Source organism: Enhydra lutris, unplaced genomic scaffold (genome assembly GCF_002288905.1).
Source record: "Enhydra lutris kenyoni isolate GAN:26980312 unplaced genomic scaffold, ASM228890v2 scaffoldscaffold18, whole genome shotgun sequence".
NCBI lineage: Eukaryota > Metazoa > Chordata > Mammalia > Carnivora > Mustelidae > Enhydra > Enhydra lutris.
In genome coordinates this window covers 1,273,869-1,290,511 of record NW_019154102.1, presented here as the reverse complement: position 1 = coordinate 1,290,511, position 16,643 = coordinate 1,273,869, and the positions used below count along the sequence as shown (strand labels likewise).

Genomic DNA, 16,643 nt, shown 5'->3' with positions numbered 1-16,643 from the left:
AAACAACCTAAATAACCACAAGCAATGCACTGACTAATTAAATTATGACACATTTACAGAATGAAATACTATAACAATTTATAGTTATAGACATATATTATTTAATATATAAAAATCACAATTTTGGGGGGCGCCTGGGTGGCTCAGTGGGTTAAAGCCTCTGCCTTTGGCTCGGGTCGTGATCCCAGGGTCCTGGGATCGAGCCCGGCATCGGGCTCTCTGCTCAGCAAGGAACCTGCTTCCTCCTCTCTCTCTGCCTGCTTCTCTGCCTACTTGTGATCTCTGTCTCTCAAATAAATAAATAAAATCTTTAACAAAAAAAAAATCACAATTTTTATATCTATAATTCACTATGAGGAAAAAAACAGATTCTAAAACAGTGTATATGGGGCACCCAGGTGGCTTAGTAGGTTAAGTGTGTGGCTCTGGCTCAGATCATGATTTCAGGGTCCTGGGATTGAGCCTGGAGTCGGGCTCCCTGCCCAGCAGGGAGTCTGCTTCTCCCATTCCCTCTCCCTCTCTGGGTCTCCCCCATGCTCATGCACTCTCTCTTCCCACTCAAATAAATAAATAAATAAATAAAACTGTATATATTCAGATACACTTTGCTTTCTATAGCATATACATGTGTGTTTCCTGTGTGTATGCACACATGCACTAAAATTTTTTTGGATATGGAGATACTCTAACAAAGTTAATGGTAGCTACATCTACCTCTACATCTACACCCAGATGGGTGGTGGGATTTGATGCAACTATAATTTTCTTCTTCATGTACTACTATATCATCTGATTTCTTTTTTTTCTTAAGTTATTTATTTTTTTTTAATTTTTTTAAATTAACATATAATGTATTATTTGCCCCAGGGGTACAGGTCTGTGAATAGTCAGGCTTACACACTTCACAGCACTCACCATAGCACATAACCTCCCCAATGTTCTTAAGTTATTTAAATTCAATTAGCCAACACATAGTATATCATTAGTTTTAGATGTAGCGTTCAATAATTTATCAGCTACATATAACATGCAGTGTTCATCACATCAGGTGCCTTCTGATTTCTTTTTGCAGTGACCTTGTATTTTTATATTCAGGAAACAATTATAAATGTGCTTCCATTTTTTTTATGTTTCTATAAGTTTTGAGATTTCTGAGGTTGGATACTTACTAGCTGCCTGGCTGCCTCATTCTAGATACTCCTAGCAGGCACCTGGGGACATGAGTCCAACATGGGCTATGCAGAGATCACATGTTAATTGAAGTTTGGGTCTCTGTCACCTTCTCCTTCCCAAAGACCTCCCCCCCAGTACCCACCAACCACCTGTGCCCCAACTTGTGTAAAATCTAAACAACATGAACTGTGCAAAGACTCTTGCCATTCTCTAGAATGATTCCTGATTTTTCCTCTGATGCAAATTCAACAGCAGCTCACAAACCTTTCTCAGAGCCTTCATGTAGGCCGCAGCTTTTCTCTTGTACTGCAGCATGCATTCAGCTGAAAGAGGACTAATGAAGCCACTTGCTGCCTTGGGCCCATAGCTCAGAGATGCAATGAAGCAGTCCACGTTGTTGCTGAAGAAAGATGTGATCTAAATCAAGAGTGACGAGAAGACAGATTTTGTTTTCCAATAATATATCTAACATATATATCTCATAGTGTTTAGAGCAGAGTTAAAGATGCTGAGAATGGAAATGAAATTTCAACACCTGCCCCAAGGCCCACATTTATTTATTTGAGAATACCTAGGGCGATGACTTGTAATAAAAAGACAGTATCGGTAAAAAGATTGAGACCAGACTACTGACAGGTGTTAATGTAAACAACTTCTATTCTTCCTGAAAACCAAGACTAAGTCTGGTTTATTCTGTACATGTCTATGAGCTATTTACCTCATTAATTCCTGCTACTATTCTCAAAATATCCATTTGGATTTATACATTCTATTCATATTTTAACTTTGAATTTTTCAAATTCCAACAAGAGACATGACACAGCATCTTGGAATATGTTCACTTTACTTAAACTTAATTCTGTAAATCTCAATTTGTGATTTACACATATAATAAAGACTAGCAATTTAGTAGACCCTGTTATTAATAGATTTAACTTGTGTTAAATCTGTGTAAGCAGCCATGAAGATCCATGACTGAGCCATGACTTTGAATCTACAGTGCTGTATGAAATGGTGATATAAATAAAAATGTCTGAGAAGGTTATTAGCCAGAAAAATTAAAGTGTTGGTTACATTAAAGCATATCCTATTTTGATAAATAAGAAGTGACTTATAGAACAAAACATCCTAAGCCTCAGCAGAAACTAACCAAAAAGTAAGCAGTGAATCACTAATGGTCTGAAAGGTTTTATTTCTCATCATTTTACTATATCAAATGAAATTCTATTCTAGGTAGTATTCAAGAAAATAAAGGATTCTAAAGGTCTTAAGTCTTATATCACCTGTAAAGGACATGGAAAATGACATACCCAGGGTTTGCATTTTAGGTCATTGCAGTATACGGTGAGGTTTATTTTCTTTCCTCTTCCTAACACTTCTACATTTTCTAGATGTTCTTCAGTATGCATATATCATTACATTTTCTTACTGGGCTTTTAAAAATTATAAACTAAAAATTTTGTTTAATCGAATCACATTAGCTAAGTATTAAGCTCTCACCAACTAACATTAGTTCAGATACTTATTTCGGTTAAAAACCATTTACCAAAATCTCAGAATGAAGATTGTAGACCTGTCCTTGGGACATTTTAAGGTTTCAGGTAAAGCCAATCTAAAATTAGCTGTGAAGGACCCAGGTATTAAATATTTCAGAGTTTTCATAAAAGTTGAAAAATGTGGAGACTCCTCTAAAATGCCAAAGTTTTTTTCCAAAATTTTCCGTACTTAAATCAAAGCTAGAATTATCTTCAGAAGCTATGGCATGCCTGTAGATACAAGTGTTCAAGAAGGGGCCGCAGGGATGGTCTTCTGGCCAAGGAACTCTGTAGGCACAGATCCGTGAGCTGACAGAACCTAAATGTAACACCTTTTAATGATGGCCCCAAGCTCTAGCAAAGTGTCACAAAGACCAGTCTGAGCCTGGGAAAGATGACACTGAATATATAATGTGATCTGTGATCATTCCTGATTCACTTAATTACCTGAAAAAAAATGTTTCTATAAAACGCAACCAGTCAGAAGTATGTAAGCCTGACAATGCACAGACCTATACCCCTGGGGCTAATAATACATTACATGTTAATAAACAAAACAAAACAAAACAAAACAAAAACGCAACCAGTCAGAAAAATATTGGCATATAAACCCAGAGAAATTTCCTTGAGAAATTAGGATGCATCCACTGAAATAAATGGGCTAAGATAGGTCTGAATACAGTCCTTCCAGTTACACATATATGGGTAGTTCTCAAGGAAATCTGAATCAGTATTGAGAATATAACAACTGCTGAAATCAGAACATCCAAGATAGAATTTTTAGAAAAAATGCATTTTGGTCAGTTTATGATAATAATTAAGTGTCTAATGATCCAAATAATCATTATCTAATATTAATGGTTCTATGAAAAGACACGTGTTGAAGTCACCTTAAAAGTACTTGTTAAGAAATCAAATCACAGGAGCGCCTGGTGGCTCAGTGGGTTAAAGCCTCTGCCTTCAGCTCAGGTCATGATCCCAGGATTCTGGAATGGAGCCCCACATCGGGCTCTCTGCTCAGCAGGGAGCCTGCTTCCTCCTCTCTGTCTCTCTGCCTGCCTCTCTGCCTACTTGTGATCTCTATCTGTCAAATAAATAAATAAAATCTTAAAAAAAAATCAAATCACAGAATTAGCAATGTGACAAAAAACTAGGAGCGAAAAAGTCTTAACGAAGGTTTTACTGGTTCTTTTTTCTTTTTATATATGCTCCCAATTTCTATAAAGGAGACATTTGATATACACAAAGATGTATACTGATCATCAATATCTCCCTAAAAAAAAAACTGTGAGTGATCCACTTACTCATCACAGAGGCTGAACTCCCATATTGTTTTAAATACTGGGTAGGGAGAAGGAGAAGGAAGACAACTTTATTTTACAAAAAAGTCTGATATTCCAAAATCCTTTTACAGATTAATTTTCCTATGTCATTCAAGGAGAAAAAAAAAAAGAGCTTACACAAGACTTAAATTAAATTTAATGACACTATAAACCAGATAAACTATAAATTATAAACTTACCTTTCCTGCTCCATTTGTTAATGCTACTAATGATGACAGAATACAGTCATTAGTTGTAATGAGCTTCTGTGTTGCTGTTGGAAGTTCATGCTCTATTGTAGCTTTCTGACTGTAATGTTTAGAAATATCTATAAAAGCAATCAAATGAAAAATCTTACTATCCATACACAAGTTGCACACAACCAGCCCGTTAACTTTTCATATCTACTCTTAGAGACTTATGCAGTAAATCTGAATAATAACAAAAAAAATGATCCCAACTCTATCAGGATTGTCCTGAATATTACTTAGGTCACAAAATCACGTGGAAAGAATAGAGACAAGTGAGAGTCTCTTAATACCATCCTGGTGTCTCTATTCCCACCACCAGCTTGTGACTGATGATCCCTCCTCATTGGAGAGTTTGCCCTTCTTCTAGTGCTCGGTAAATGACCCTGATCAGTACTTACCAGTTAAAAACGCTGTTTTGATAGTCTGGGCAGGCACAAATGAGAATTTATCTCGCACTCCTATAGGCTAACCATGAGGTTGGAACAGAATGACCAACAGAGGCACAATGTCCCACAATCCTCACTGGACCATAGCTAGTGTGTTAGTACATACCCTAGCTGACAAGGACCAGGATTGAACACTCCCATGTCTGGCTTCACAGGCCACTGCCCCCCGTCCCAGAATATTACAACAAAGCCTGTAGTCAGGAAAGCACAGGAGAGAGACTTAGATATAAAAAAAGTTAAAAGAAATTGCAGTAGGTGAAACTGGCTAAACTACTAAGCTTGGGGTTTTCTGGGTCTCCGAGAAAAAATGATTTTGTCCCGGAAATAAGGGATAATGGGAGAATTCTTAAGACAACACTGATTTATGAGGGAAAGTAATGATATTTTTAAATAATAAAGTGTTCGCAATTCATTCTCCTCCGCCTTTTTTAGAATACTTCAGGTACAACAGTGTGAACTATCATTACCAACAAAGCTAAAAATAAATCACAAAATACAAAAATTAATTTTTATTACAGGTGTGTATGCAGAGAATTGCACTTATTCAGAATCAAGGAATCTAGTTGATTTTAGACTATGGATAACTAAAAAGAAATAAGACTAGTTAGAAAGAAATGGCATTTCAGATTTAACCTGATATGATCATGATATTTTAACACAAAATCACTCTTATGAATAAAAGTATTTTTACTAAAATTTTAAAACTGGTGAATTGTTTTATTTAATATAGATATATACATATATATGTAAACTGTAATTTAAGACAGTTTTAGATTCACAGAAAAGTTACAGAGACTTTCTGTATACCCTTCAGCCAGTTTTCCTTACTATTAACATCTTACATTACTATGGTACAGTTCTCACAGCACAGAAACCAATATTGGCATATTACTATTATGTTTATATTTTTAAAAAATAAATGATTATCCTCTATATAAAAATTCTACATAAAAATATAAAAAAGTGAATAAAAGTTCAAGTGGAACACAACTTTTTTTTTTTAATTATTTACTTTAGAGAGAGAGCGGGAGAGCACAGAAGAGGGACAGAGAGAATACTCAAACAGACTACCCACTGAGCACAGAGACCGACAAGAGGCTTGATCCCAGGACCCTGAGATCAGTCCTGAGTCGAAATCAAGAGTCATCTGCTTAACCAACTGAGACACCCAGGCGCCCCACTGAACATTTTTATATACTGAATTTGCTAGCCCCTAACACAGACATCTCTTGCTACACACCACAGAAAGTTGTAGTCACTATTTTACTGGAAGTACACAAAGCTTAATACAATTCAGCTGGCAGGTACTTTTAGGTGATTGGTAGATGACTGAGATACTTATGAAAGTCATATAGTACTATGAACACTGACGTGGTTTCCACTGAAACAGGGCCACTGTAGTTTGACAGCAATAATTCTCCTGAACCAACTCTTTACTGAGTCCAAATATTTCAATTATTTAGGGTGTTCCTTAGCATTAATTTTTAAATCCAAAAGAACAAAGAAACCATGTGACCTAGGCCAGATTTTTTCCCCTTTTTTTTAAGATTTAAGATTATTTATTCATTTGACAAAGAGAGCACAAGCAAGGGGAGGAGCAGGCAGAGGGAGAAGCAGCCTCCCCGCTGAGCAAGAAGCCTGATGTGGGACTCCATCCCATCACGACCCAAGTTGAAGGCTGACACTTAACCAACTGAGCCACCCAGGCACCCTGGGGTTTCTTTTTATGATTCCTAGGAGTCTACCTGCTTTAGACCTGAGACTAAAAATCAACAGTTCTCACTTATAACTCCCTTGTTAAAAGATTAATTCATACCTATTTTAAATCCATGTAGGATAGGCATGTTTATAAATCTCTAGCTCTCTTTTTATACTGACACTTGCCTGCCTGCCTCCTACCTCAGATCAAACAATTATTCAGGGCAAAGCAGGAAGGGAAGAGGTTTGAGAGTTCTTGAAATCACAAAGCTTCTTCTGTTAATGCCAGTTGATGTTCACTCTGAGTCTCCCTGAGAGATACACAGCTGTCTTCCAAGCTAGGTAAGAAGACAAATTTGAACTGTAAACCTAGGAACAGGACCCCATAATCTTGCCAACCACCCTTCCTATTTCCCAGTATTCTCTCTTTACATTATGTCTGCAAGGACAGAAACAAGCAGAGGCACTAAGGGGGTGGTGAAATTCACCTTACTGAATGGTAAGGTGGTGCTAGGTGAGACTGTTGGCACTAAGAATGAATGATTCCCAGTGCCAGAGGTTACATGCCAATCTACAGAAGGGCCTGAATATACCCAACTTGTACATGCTTTCCAACACTCGTAAGTTTTTAAAATTATTTTCTGTGAAACTAGTAATAGGTCCGCAATTGTTACCTCCACACCACAATGAATAATCTAGGCTATTATTAATCTGGGCTATTTCTGATAACTGCTTCTGTCCTTTCCTCCTTCCCCTGCACCAACTGTCTTCAAAAGGAAAAGAAAGAAAAAACCGAGAAGCCACGCAGACCTATAGATTAAAAAGTCAACTCAGAATCAGTTAGCTAAGAAGCATATGAAATGTCCTTCAGCCGACTTATTCTTAGTCTATAGCAATTAAATACCAGCCAAAGCTTAAAACCAGACCTTCACTTCTCAAGGTTCCCCTGACCAAAACAGGGCTTAAAATGGGCACTTTAAACATAAAAATGCACAAGATGGTGAAAAGTTAGTACATTCTTTCTTGGAACTTTAAACCCCGATTTCCTCAATTCCTTCATGCTTGGGCTCTAACGAATGCAAAGTATTTTGCTAAACGCCTCTCAATAAGCATGTCTGGCTTGATAAAATTCACACACCTGCCTGCAATCAGTGCAATGCATTTTTGGCTAAAGTACTGTGCACAAGGATTTCTCTTCAGCGCTTTGTTTACCTTCAGAAATGAAGCAGATGGAAAAAGCAGACGGCAGTGAGCTGTGCACTTCAACAGAAGCCAAATGCTACTAAGCCTTTTTCTGGGGTCTATTAGCCTTGGCAGTATTTGTTTAAATCTCACTTGGGCGGAGCTGAGAAAATAAGATGCAGGTTTTCAACTCACTGATGTACTTTTCAAGCCTCACCTTTCACGACATCATGAAATCCATGCAGAGCAGCACCAACGTTTGTTAAGACAGAACCGTAGTTTGTCCGAAGGAGTCCGTCTGGCTCTGTACCTAGGAAACCAAAATCACAAGCCTAAGCATTTCCCTAGAAGACTTCTTCGCCTGCAAAACTGACAGCCCACCCTCTTCCACTTTTCGGAACAGAGAGAATAAAGACTGCCTGTGATGTGCTGGAAATAATGGGTCCTGAAATCCTTGCAGACACATTCAGATATAACGGTGATAAATACAGCCACCACTGACTGATTTGCATTATCCACATCTACAAATATTTTTAATAGTTAAGAATCAAAATTAAATTGTTAAGTAGGATTACATATTTTATGATTCTTTTTGAAATAAAAGTTTGTGAGGTGCCTGGGTGGCTCAGTGGGTTAAGCCTCTGCCTTCAGCTCAGGTCATGATCTTGGGGTCCTGGGATAGAGCCCCACATCAGGCTCTCTGCTCAGCGGGGAGCCTGCTTCCCCCTCTCTCTCTGCCTGCCTCTCTGCCTATTTGTGATCTCTCTCTCTCTCTGTCAAATAAATAAATAAATAATCTTAAAAAAAAAAGTTAGTGAATTTCAACCTTGTTACAGAGCACATTTCCCGATTTCTTCATTCCCTACATGTTATTTGTTGAATCTCACTAAAAACATCATTATTCAGACTTCTACTTCTGATATGACTGCATGAGCAGCTCCACAGGCCAATGCTCCCCCAAAAACTGGTGAAAATTATATTATTTTAAAAGATTTTATTTATTTGAGAGAGAGAAAGAGCATGAGAGGGGTGGAGGAGTGGGGGAGGTGGGTAGGGAGAAGACGACTCCCTGCTGATCAGAGAAGCCGATGTGGGGCTCGATCCCAGCCTGAGATCATGACCTGAGCAGAAGGCAGATGCTTAACTGACTGGGCCACCAGGTGTCCCTGAAAATTATTTTAAGAATAACCATTTAAGACTCTGGAAATGACCCTAAGTAGATACAGCAAATGAAGAAACATTTTTATCAAGAGAATCTTTTAAAAACAAAGGAAAAAAAAAGAAAAAAATCTTTAACAACTCTAAGAACAGCCAGAATCTGTGGTATTTGAACAAAGACCCATTCCCCCAATCCCCTCATCAGCTCAGTGAGCTGGAAATCCCACTCCAGAATGGTGAGGCCAAGAATATAACTCTCCCATAACTGGAGGGCTGCATTTCTCCTCTTGTCCCCCACCTACCTGTTAAAGCTAAGTTCGGGCTGAGTATGACAGAGAGGTGGGAGTTCTTCCACGCAGCCCCAACTCATGGGATGGAGGCTCTACCATGAGCCCAGCACTGCTGAAAAACTGAGGTTCTCCAAACCCTTGTCCAGCAGCGCTCAGCCACTAAATCAAGAGTGTTACTCAGAAGTACAGCATTGTCCCCATCTCCATCACCACAACCATGGCTCAGAGATTTAGCCCAAGGGAGGTACAGGCCTTAAAACAGAAAATTCTGAATCTGTTCCCAAAGGAATTGATTTCATTCTCAATAGAGTATGGAGAAGTTCAAGTCTAAACGTGTTCTCAAAAATAACGGAGCTTGCGGGGAAAGCAGTTAACGGGAAACTGGTAGATTCATTAAAGATGTAAGTTAAACTACAGGGTGGCTGGTTTACCAGGGGGGAAGAAAACAGCTAAGAAGAGCCCTCCTGAGGTCATAACAAACCTCAAACACTGATCTCAAAAAACATAGCCATAAAGAAGCCCAAATTCAACTGGATCAACAGTGGAGCAATTTACGTCCCCAAGGCATTGTTAAAAACAAGACATCAGTCGGCCAGCAATCAGTGGAGCTTATCCCTGGTGAGATCAAGAAACAAAACAGGGAAAGGTCCCTGGCAAAACCATTGTCACCCCAGGGCGACTATGTGCATGCTGAATACTTAACAGCCCTGAGAAACAACATCAGCGTGCTTACTCTGAAAAACTATAAAATAAAATTAAAGAAGGTCTACCTAGATGGAAAAATATACCATGTTCATGAACTAGAAAATTTAACATCGTTAAGACGGCAATGCTCCCACATTGCCAGGGCTGCTACAACATAGGACCACAAAGGTGGTGGTTTAAAACAACAGAAGATACTTTTCTCACAGTTCTGGAAGCCAAAAGTCTGAAATCAAAGTGCTGACAGGGCCACACTTCCTCCAAAGACTCCAGAGGAGAATAATAATTAATAAGGAGTAATAATAATAATTATTATATAATAATAATTATAATTAATAAGGAAAATAATAAATAATGAGAATTCCTTGCCTCTCCCAGGTTCCGTTGGCCCCACACATTCCCTGGCTTGTGGCAGAATTATTCCAATTCTTGCCTCTATCTTCATATGGCCTCCCTGAGTCTCTCCTGTGACTCCATCTGTCTCCAAATCTCTCCTTACAATGATGGAAGGATGGCAGTCACTGGACTAATAAGGCTCTCCCTAAACTAGTAGAACCCCACCTTATTTTGATTACATCTACAGAGATCCTATTTCCAAATAAAATTACATACAGAGATACTGGGGTGGAATTTCATGTATCTTTTAGGGAGACACAGAAACTCCCCAGAATGATCTACAGATTCAATAAAGTATCAGAATCCCAGCTGATTTTTTTCATAGAAACTAACCAGCTGATTCTAAAATTCATAAGGAATTGTTAAGAGAACAATAACAGCCAAATAATCTTGAAAATGAAGAACAAAGTAGAAGAACTTTCGCTTCTTGATCTCAAAACTAACTATAGAGCAAAAGTCATCAAGACAGTATAGTATTGGCAGAGGATACATAGATCACTGGAATAAATCTAAGAGTCTAGAAATATATCCATACATCTATGATCAACTGATTCTTAACAAGTGTGCCAAGGCCATTCAATAGGGAAAGAATAGTCTTTTCAATAAATGGTGCTGAGAAAACTGGATAAACGCATGCAAAAGACACCTCACACCAGATACAAAAATTAACTCAGAATGGATCAAAGGCCTAAACATAGGGTTAAAACTATACAACTCTTAGAAGAAAACATAGGGGATAGTTTTTATGACCCCACATTTGACAATATATTCTTAGATATGATACCAAAAGCATGAGCAATAAAATAAAGACAAATTGGACTTCACCAAAATAACAAACTTTCATTATGGAATGGACACCATCAAAAAAGTGAAAAGATAATCCACAAAATGGAAGAAAATATTGTCAATCGTGTACCCAAAAAGGGATTTGATCTAGAATGTATAAAGAACACTTAAAACTCAATAATAAAGAGATAACCCAACTGAGAAATAGAGAAAGGATCTGAATAAACCTATTTCCAAAGAAGATATACAAAAAGCCAATAAAGACATGAAAAGATGCTTGACATCATTAGACAGCAGGGAAATACAAATCAAAACTGCAATGAGAAACCACTTCAGAAAGTCAGATAACACTAGGGTGGGTAAAACCAAAAAGTGAGATAATAATAAATGCTGGTGAGGATGTGGAGAATCAGAACACTCATACTCTGCTAGTGGGAAGCCACCTTGGAAAACAGTATGGCAGTTCTACCAATAGTTAAACACAGTTGTCATATAAGCCAGCAATTCCACCCCTAGGTATATACCCAAGAGAAATGAAGGCTATGCTCACTCAAACACTTGTTCACAATTATCTATAGCATCATTATTCATAACAGCCAAAAGGCTGAAACTACACAAACTATCCATCAACTGACGGGTAAATAAAATGTGGTGGGATATATATAATGGAGTATTATTCTGCAATAAAAAGAAATGGATGAATCTTGAGAACACTGGGCTGAGTGAAAAAAAGCAGTCATAAAAGACCACATATTATATGATTCCATTTATACAAAATGTTCAGATTAGGCAAATCTACAGACAGAAAGTACATCAGAAGTTGCTTTGTGCCAGGGAGGGAACGAATAGTGGAATGAGGTAATAGCTAAACTATATAGGATTTCTTCTTAAGGTGATGAAAATATTTTAAAATTAACATTGATGTGTGATGGTGCACATATCTGTGAATATACTAAAAACCACCAAACATTATACTTTAAATGTAGATTAAATGGTATATAAATTATACCACATTAAAGCTGTTACAAGAAAACAAATGACAGTACCAGAAAAATCACAGCATTCTTAAACCAAGATCCATTCTATTACCTGAAAATACTCTCTCCAAGTTACAGCAAAACGAAACAAAAGATATTTTTACTTCCAAACCTCCTTACCCTATGCTACTTGTTGGAAAGTTGCTACAATTCTTGTGCTTTGCTCCTCTCCATTTAAAAAAAAAAGATGGAGAGAAAGGGAATTAATATTTAATGCATGTCTTCAATGCCTAATATTGTATATTCTTAATTTAACTTAATAATTATTTTACCTCCATTTTAAAAATGGGGGAAAACAGGTACAGAGAAGTAAAGTGATTTGCCGAAGATCATAAATGTGAAAGGGGCTGGAAGATTTGAATTCAAGTTTTTCTGACTCCAGATCCTATACTCTTCTATTCAAAGAAACTAAACAACTCCCTTCTCCAGCTTCTTTTACTCTAAGCTCTTCAAGTTGAACCATGAACAACCAAAAACTTACTTGGCAAGGCAAGAAGATGGATATAAGTCTGCAGCTTCTCAAACACAGCTGTCATCTTTTTCATGTCCTGAGATAGCTCTAGGTTCCTGGCTCTCAATGCAGATGTGCAAAGAGAAGATTCACATTCTTCTTCTAAACTAGGAATGAGCAGATTTTTCAAAAGTGAGCATCCTAATGATTTTCAAACAGCTGTACTAAATCACCTGAATTCTCAAACAACTATATCCAAAGAGAAACTTTCCAAGAAAAAAATAAAACTGATCTAATTTATAAGGTTCCATTTTCTAGACCACAATAGATATACCTGTTTGCTGCAAATGACTAACAGAGATCCAAACAGAAAAAAAGCAAACAAACAAAGGCAGGTGCCCATTGTCTTTCCATCCTTAGAGCAGCACAAAACTATTTCCCTTGAAAATACTTTGAGGGAAATAAATTTTTTTTTGAGGAACGGTCCTAGGTGGCTTAGTAAATACAGCATGGGGCTCTTGATCTCAGGATCATGAGCTCAAACCCCACACTAGACATAGAACTTACTTTATTAAAAAAGAAAGAAAGAAAAAGGGACGCCTGGGTGGCTCAGTGGGTTAGGCCTCTGCCTTCAGCTCAGGTCATGATCTCAGGGTCCTGGGATCAAGCCCCGCATCGGGCTCTCTGCTCAGTGGGGAGTCTGCTTCCCCTTCTCCATCTGCCTGCCTCTCTGCCTACTTGTGCTCTCTCTCTCAAATAAATAAAATCTTTTAAAAAGAAAGAAGAGGGGCGCCTGGGTGGCTCAGTCATTAAACATCTGCCTTTGGCTCAGGTCGTGATCCCAGGGTCCTGGGATCGAGCCCCACATCAGGCTCTCTGCTCAGCAGGGAGCCTGCTTCCTCCTCTCTCTCTGCCTGCCTCTCTGCCTGCTTGTGATCTCTGTCTGTCAAATAAATAAATAAAATCTTTAAAAAAAATAAAAAATAAAAAATAAAAAAATAAAAAGAAAGAAGAAAAAACTTGCCGAGAAAAATGTTTCATACATTGAATTCCTAAAGAAACCTTTTTAGTATATATATTTGTAAAAGCCAAACAGATGGAAAAAAACAATCTATACACTCAAATCTAAAAATCAATGGGTTGGCTGGGTGGCTCAATGGGTTAAAGCCTCTGCCTTTGACTCAGGTCATGATCCCACAATCCTGGGATAGAGCCCCACATTGGGCTCTCTGCTCAGTGGGGAGCCTGCTTCCTCCTCTCTCTCTGCCTGCTTCTCTGCCTACTTGTGATCTCCATCACATTTTATTTATAAATAAATAAAATATTTATATTATAAATAAATAAAATCTTTAAAAAAAAATCAATGGCTAATAGTCATATAATACAATACATTGTTTCACTTTCTATTTTAAAGGGTTACTTGGGAAAACAATTATAAGGTCAAAAAAACACGTGAACTCTTAATAGTGTTTATTAAAAATGTGCCGGAAATCAAGCAAAATGCTTTTTATATAAAGCTAGGAACATTATTAACACAGGAATGATAATCATATCCTCTTCCTTCTCTTTCTCTACTTTAGAGCAGACAGTTATTCATTCAATACTAAGCCCACTTACTACTAAAAAGAACATGTCACCTTGTCAATTAAAGTGGTTTTTAAACCAAGGATGAAAAGTTGCCTAAAAACATAAATACGTGATGAGGCAGAGGACAAAACATCCCAAGAATAGGAATCTAAAATTAAGAAAGGACTTATCCAATGTTTCTAAAAATGTAACAGTGAAAAAAAAACAAATTAAGGTAAAATAAAAATGCATAACTGTTTCAAGTAGCAAAAACTACCTTTGCAATGGTTCTCAAATAGATTCTTCTTAAACATAAGCCAAATCAATAAGATATATTCAATTTAGTGGTTAAACTTTTAAAGTCAATTTTCAAAAACTTTACATTAAACTATAAACTATATTAATCTGAATGAAATTATAATTCATAATTATTAGTTTAAGTCCTAATTCTCTGATTCCTAAAATTCTGTCATATCCACAAATCATAAAATTTGGTTAACAAAATACCTTGTCGGGTTAGAATTAGGAAATAAAATGGCTTTTAACACATAATAAATTTTTTAAATAATGAAAGTTTACATTTTTGAAAAGGTAAAACCTATTACTTTAGCTTTATCAAGATTTATGAACCATAATTACTTGTACATTTTCAATATCTATAAGTTACTCATCTACATATTTTCTAAGCCTTATCTTACAATATATTATAATACACATATGTTCTTACTTCTCTTACATTCCAGTTGTATTATTTTTAAATTTTTTTTAAAGGCTAAATCTTAGGATGAAAAGACTCAGATGAATTAGGGGTCTTGATAATTTTAGACCAAAAGTATCAAAACATACAAGCAATATTATCAAATTTCCAGTTATATGGATTATTTTCTCTTTTCCTTCCAGAAATACTTAACAAAGAATATTTACGTTACCAAACGATATCTTCTATGAGGGCTGGAGCAGATAAAGTTTTTAGCTTATAACTTATTTAAATAAATCACCAATAATAGGGGCGCCTGGGTGGCTCAGTGGGTTAAGCCTCTGCCTTCGGCTCAGGTCATGAGCTCAGGGTCCTGGGATCGAGTCTGACATCGGGCTCTCTGCTCAGCAGGGAGCCTGCTTCCCCCCTCTCTCTGCCTGCCTCTCTGCCTACTTGTGATCTCTCTCTCTCTCTCTCTCTCTCTCTCTCTGTCAAATAAATAAATAAATAAAATCTTTTTTAAAAAAAATCACCAATAATAAAAACAAGAAAATACCACTTCAAAGAAACCTAATGATCATTGATCCAATTGTAGAAGCTAATTACTATAACCCCCATCTAGGTATTTACGGCAAAAAGGATAAAACTGAAAGATTTCTTTCAGTAAATGTGTTATTGACAATCACTGAAAATACTGATTCACGGCATTATGTGGTTAGAGCAGTAACCATGCTATAGAACTACTCAAAAAATCCTAACTGGTGCACTACAATTCCATTTTCTTAAATTTAAGTTTATGCTGCTCAAGCCATTAAATGACCCTTTCTCACAGAAGTCCAAATTGGTTGGGGTACAGAACGATCAGGCAGCTCACAAGGGGCACATGTCGCTCTTTCAACGCCAGCACAGGTCAGGGGACACCCCACAACTCCCCAAGCTTCCTGGCCTCAAGGGTAAGTACCTCTTCAACTGATAAGGAAGAATCTTCTTAAGAAAACATATGTAAGAGGTTAGATGCTCTGAAAAAGTTTTCAATTTCACAGTTGTCTCCTGGAAAAGAAAAATAATTTCATGGTTAATAGTGTTATTTGACAAAGAGGAGCTTCCACTTCCAGAAGTAAAACAGAAGAAAATTACCAGGACAGTCACAGTATCCTCAGTAATACTTTCAAATAAATGAAGCATTCCTTCCTCAAGAGGGCGGACATAGGACGCATTTTCATGAAGGTATTGTGAGAACTACACAGAAGGGAAAGAACTGTGAGTTACATCACTGAAAAACAACAAGTATCCACAGATTTATAAATGGACTCACTGAGTTATAAACATAAATTCTCTTGGAAACTTTTTCTAAAAAGTTTTTCTAGGAAAAGTTTTGGCCTTTACAAAATAGAGATGCTCACCTCTAACAGTCCCAAATACAATTCCCAAAGTCCCCATCTCATTCCAAAAGAAGTAACTTGAAGAGGGGTGACATCATTAACAACCAAATGTGGGAGGACACACCAAGGGGACACTGCATTACAACCCGCACCAACAGGCCTTTCCCCAAACACCTGCTTCTCTAGAGAGGTCTCAGAAAAGAAAAGAAGAGAAAAGAAAAGAAAAGTCAAAACTGTATGAAAGATTTTTATGTTATGTGCCTCATTTAAAAAAAAACCAACACAAATCTACTGAGGACAGCTTCTTATTTTTACTGTGTACAATGTTCAGGGTTAACAAATTCTAGGAATATAATTACCACCAAAACGAGGATGTAAAAAACTTTTATAACTATCACCAATACCTTAGTATTTATAAAGAACTAATTCAGTATGAAGAATAAATTCAGAAAAAAAAATCCTACAGGGATTTAGACAATTTAAAAGCAAAAAGTTATTTTCCACTTGTGAAATATCTCAGTTATCAAAGTACTGTATAATGGCTCAAATTTTGATTTCTCAGTATAGAAAT

At 37.0% G+C, this 16,643-nt stretch overlaps 1 protein-coding gene across 3 annotated transcripts in view; it reads right to left on the bottom strand.

Moving 5' to 3' along the window:
* Positions 1-16,643, bottom strand: part of LOC111148028 (protein phosphatase 1 regulatory subunit 21) — a 61,151-nt gene that overhangs the window by 20,200 nt on the left and 24,308 nt on the right. For all 3 annotated transcript variants that reach the window (XM_022504382.1, XM_022504383.1, XM_022504384.1), the window contains exons 10-15: positions 15,828-15,929; positions 15,652-15,740; positions 12,458-12,594; positions 7,825-7,917; positions 4,231-4,358; positions 1,438-1,590 (exon numbers count right to left, since the gene is read on the bottom strand). In XM_022504382.1, coding sequence (XP_022360090.1) covers positions 1,438-1,590; positions 4,231-4,358; positions 7,825-7,917; positions 12,458-12,594; positions 15,652-15,740; positions 15,828-15,929 — 702 coding nt within the window. The remainder of the gene's footprint in view (positions 1-1,437; positions 1,591-4,230; positions 4,359-7,824; positions 7,918-12,457; positions 12,595-15,651; positions 15,741-15,827; positions 15,930-16,643) is intronic.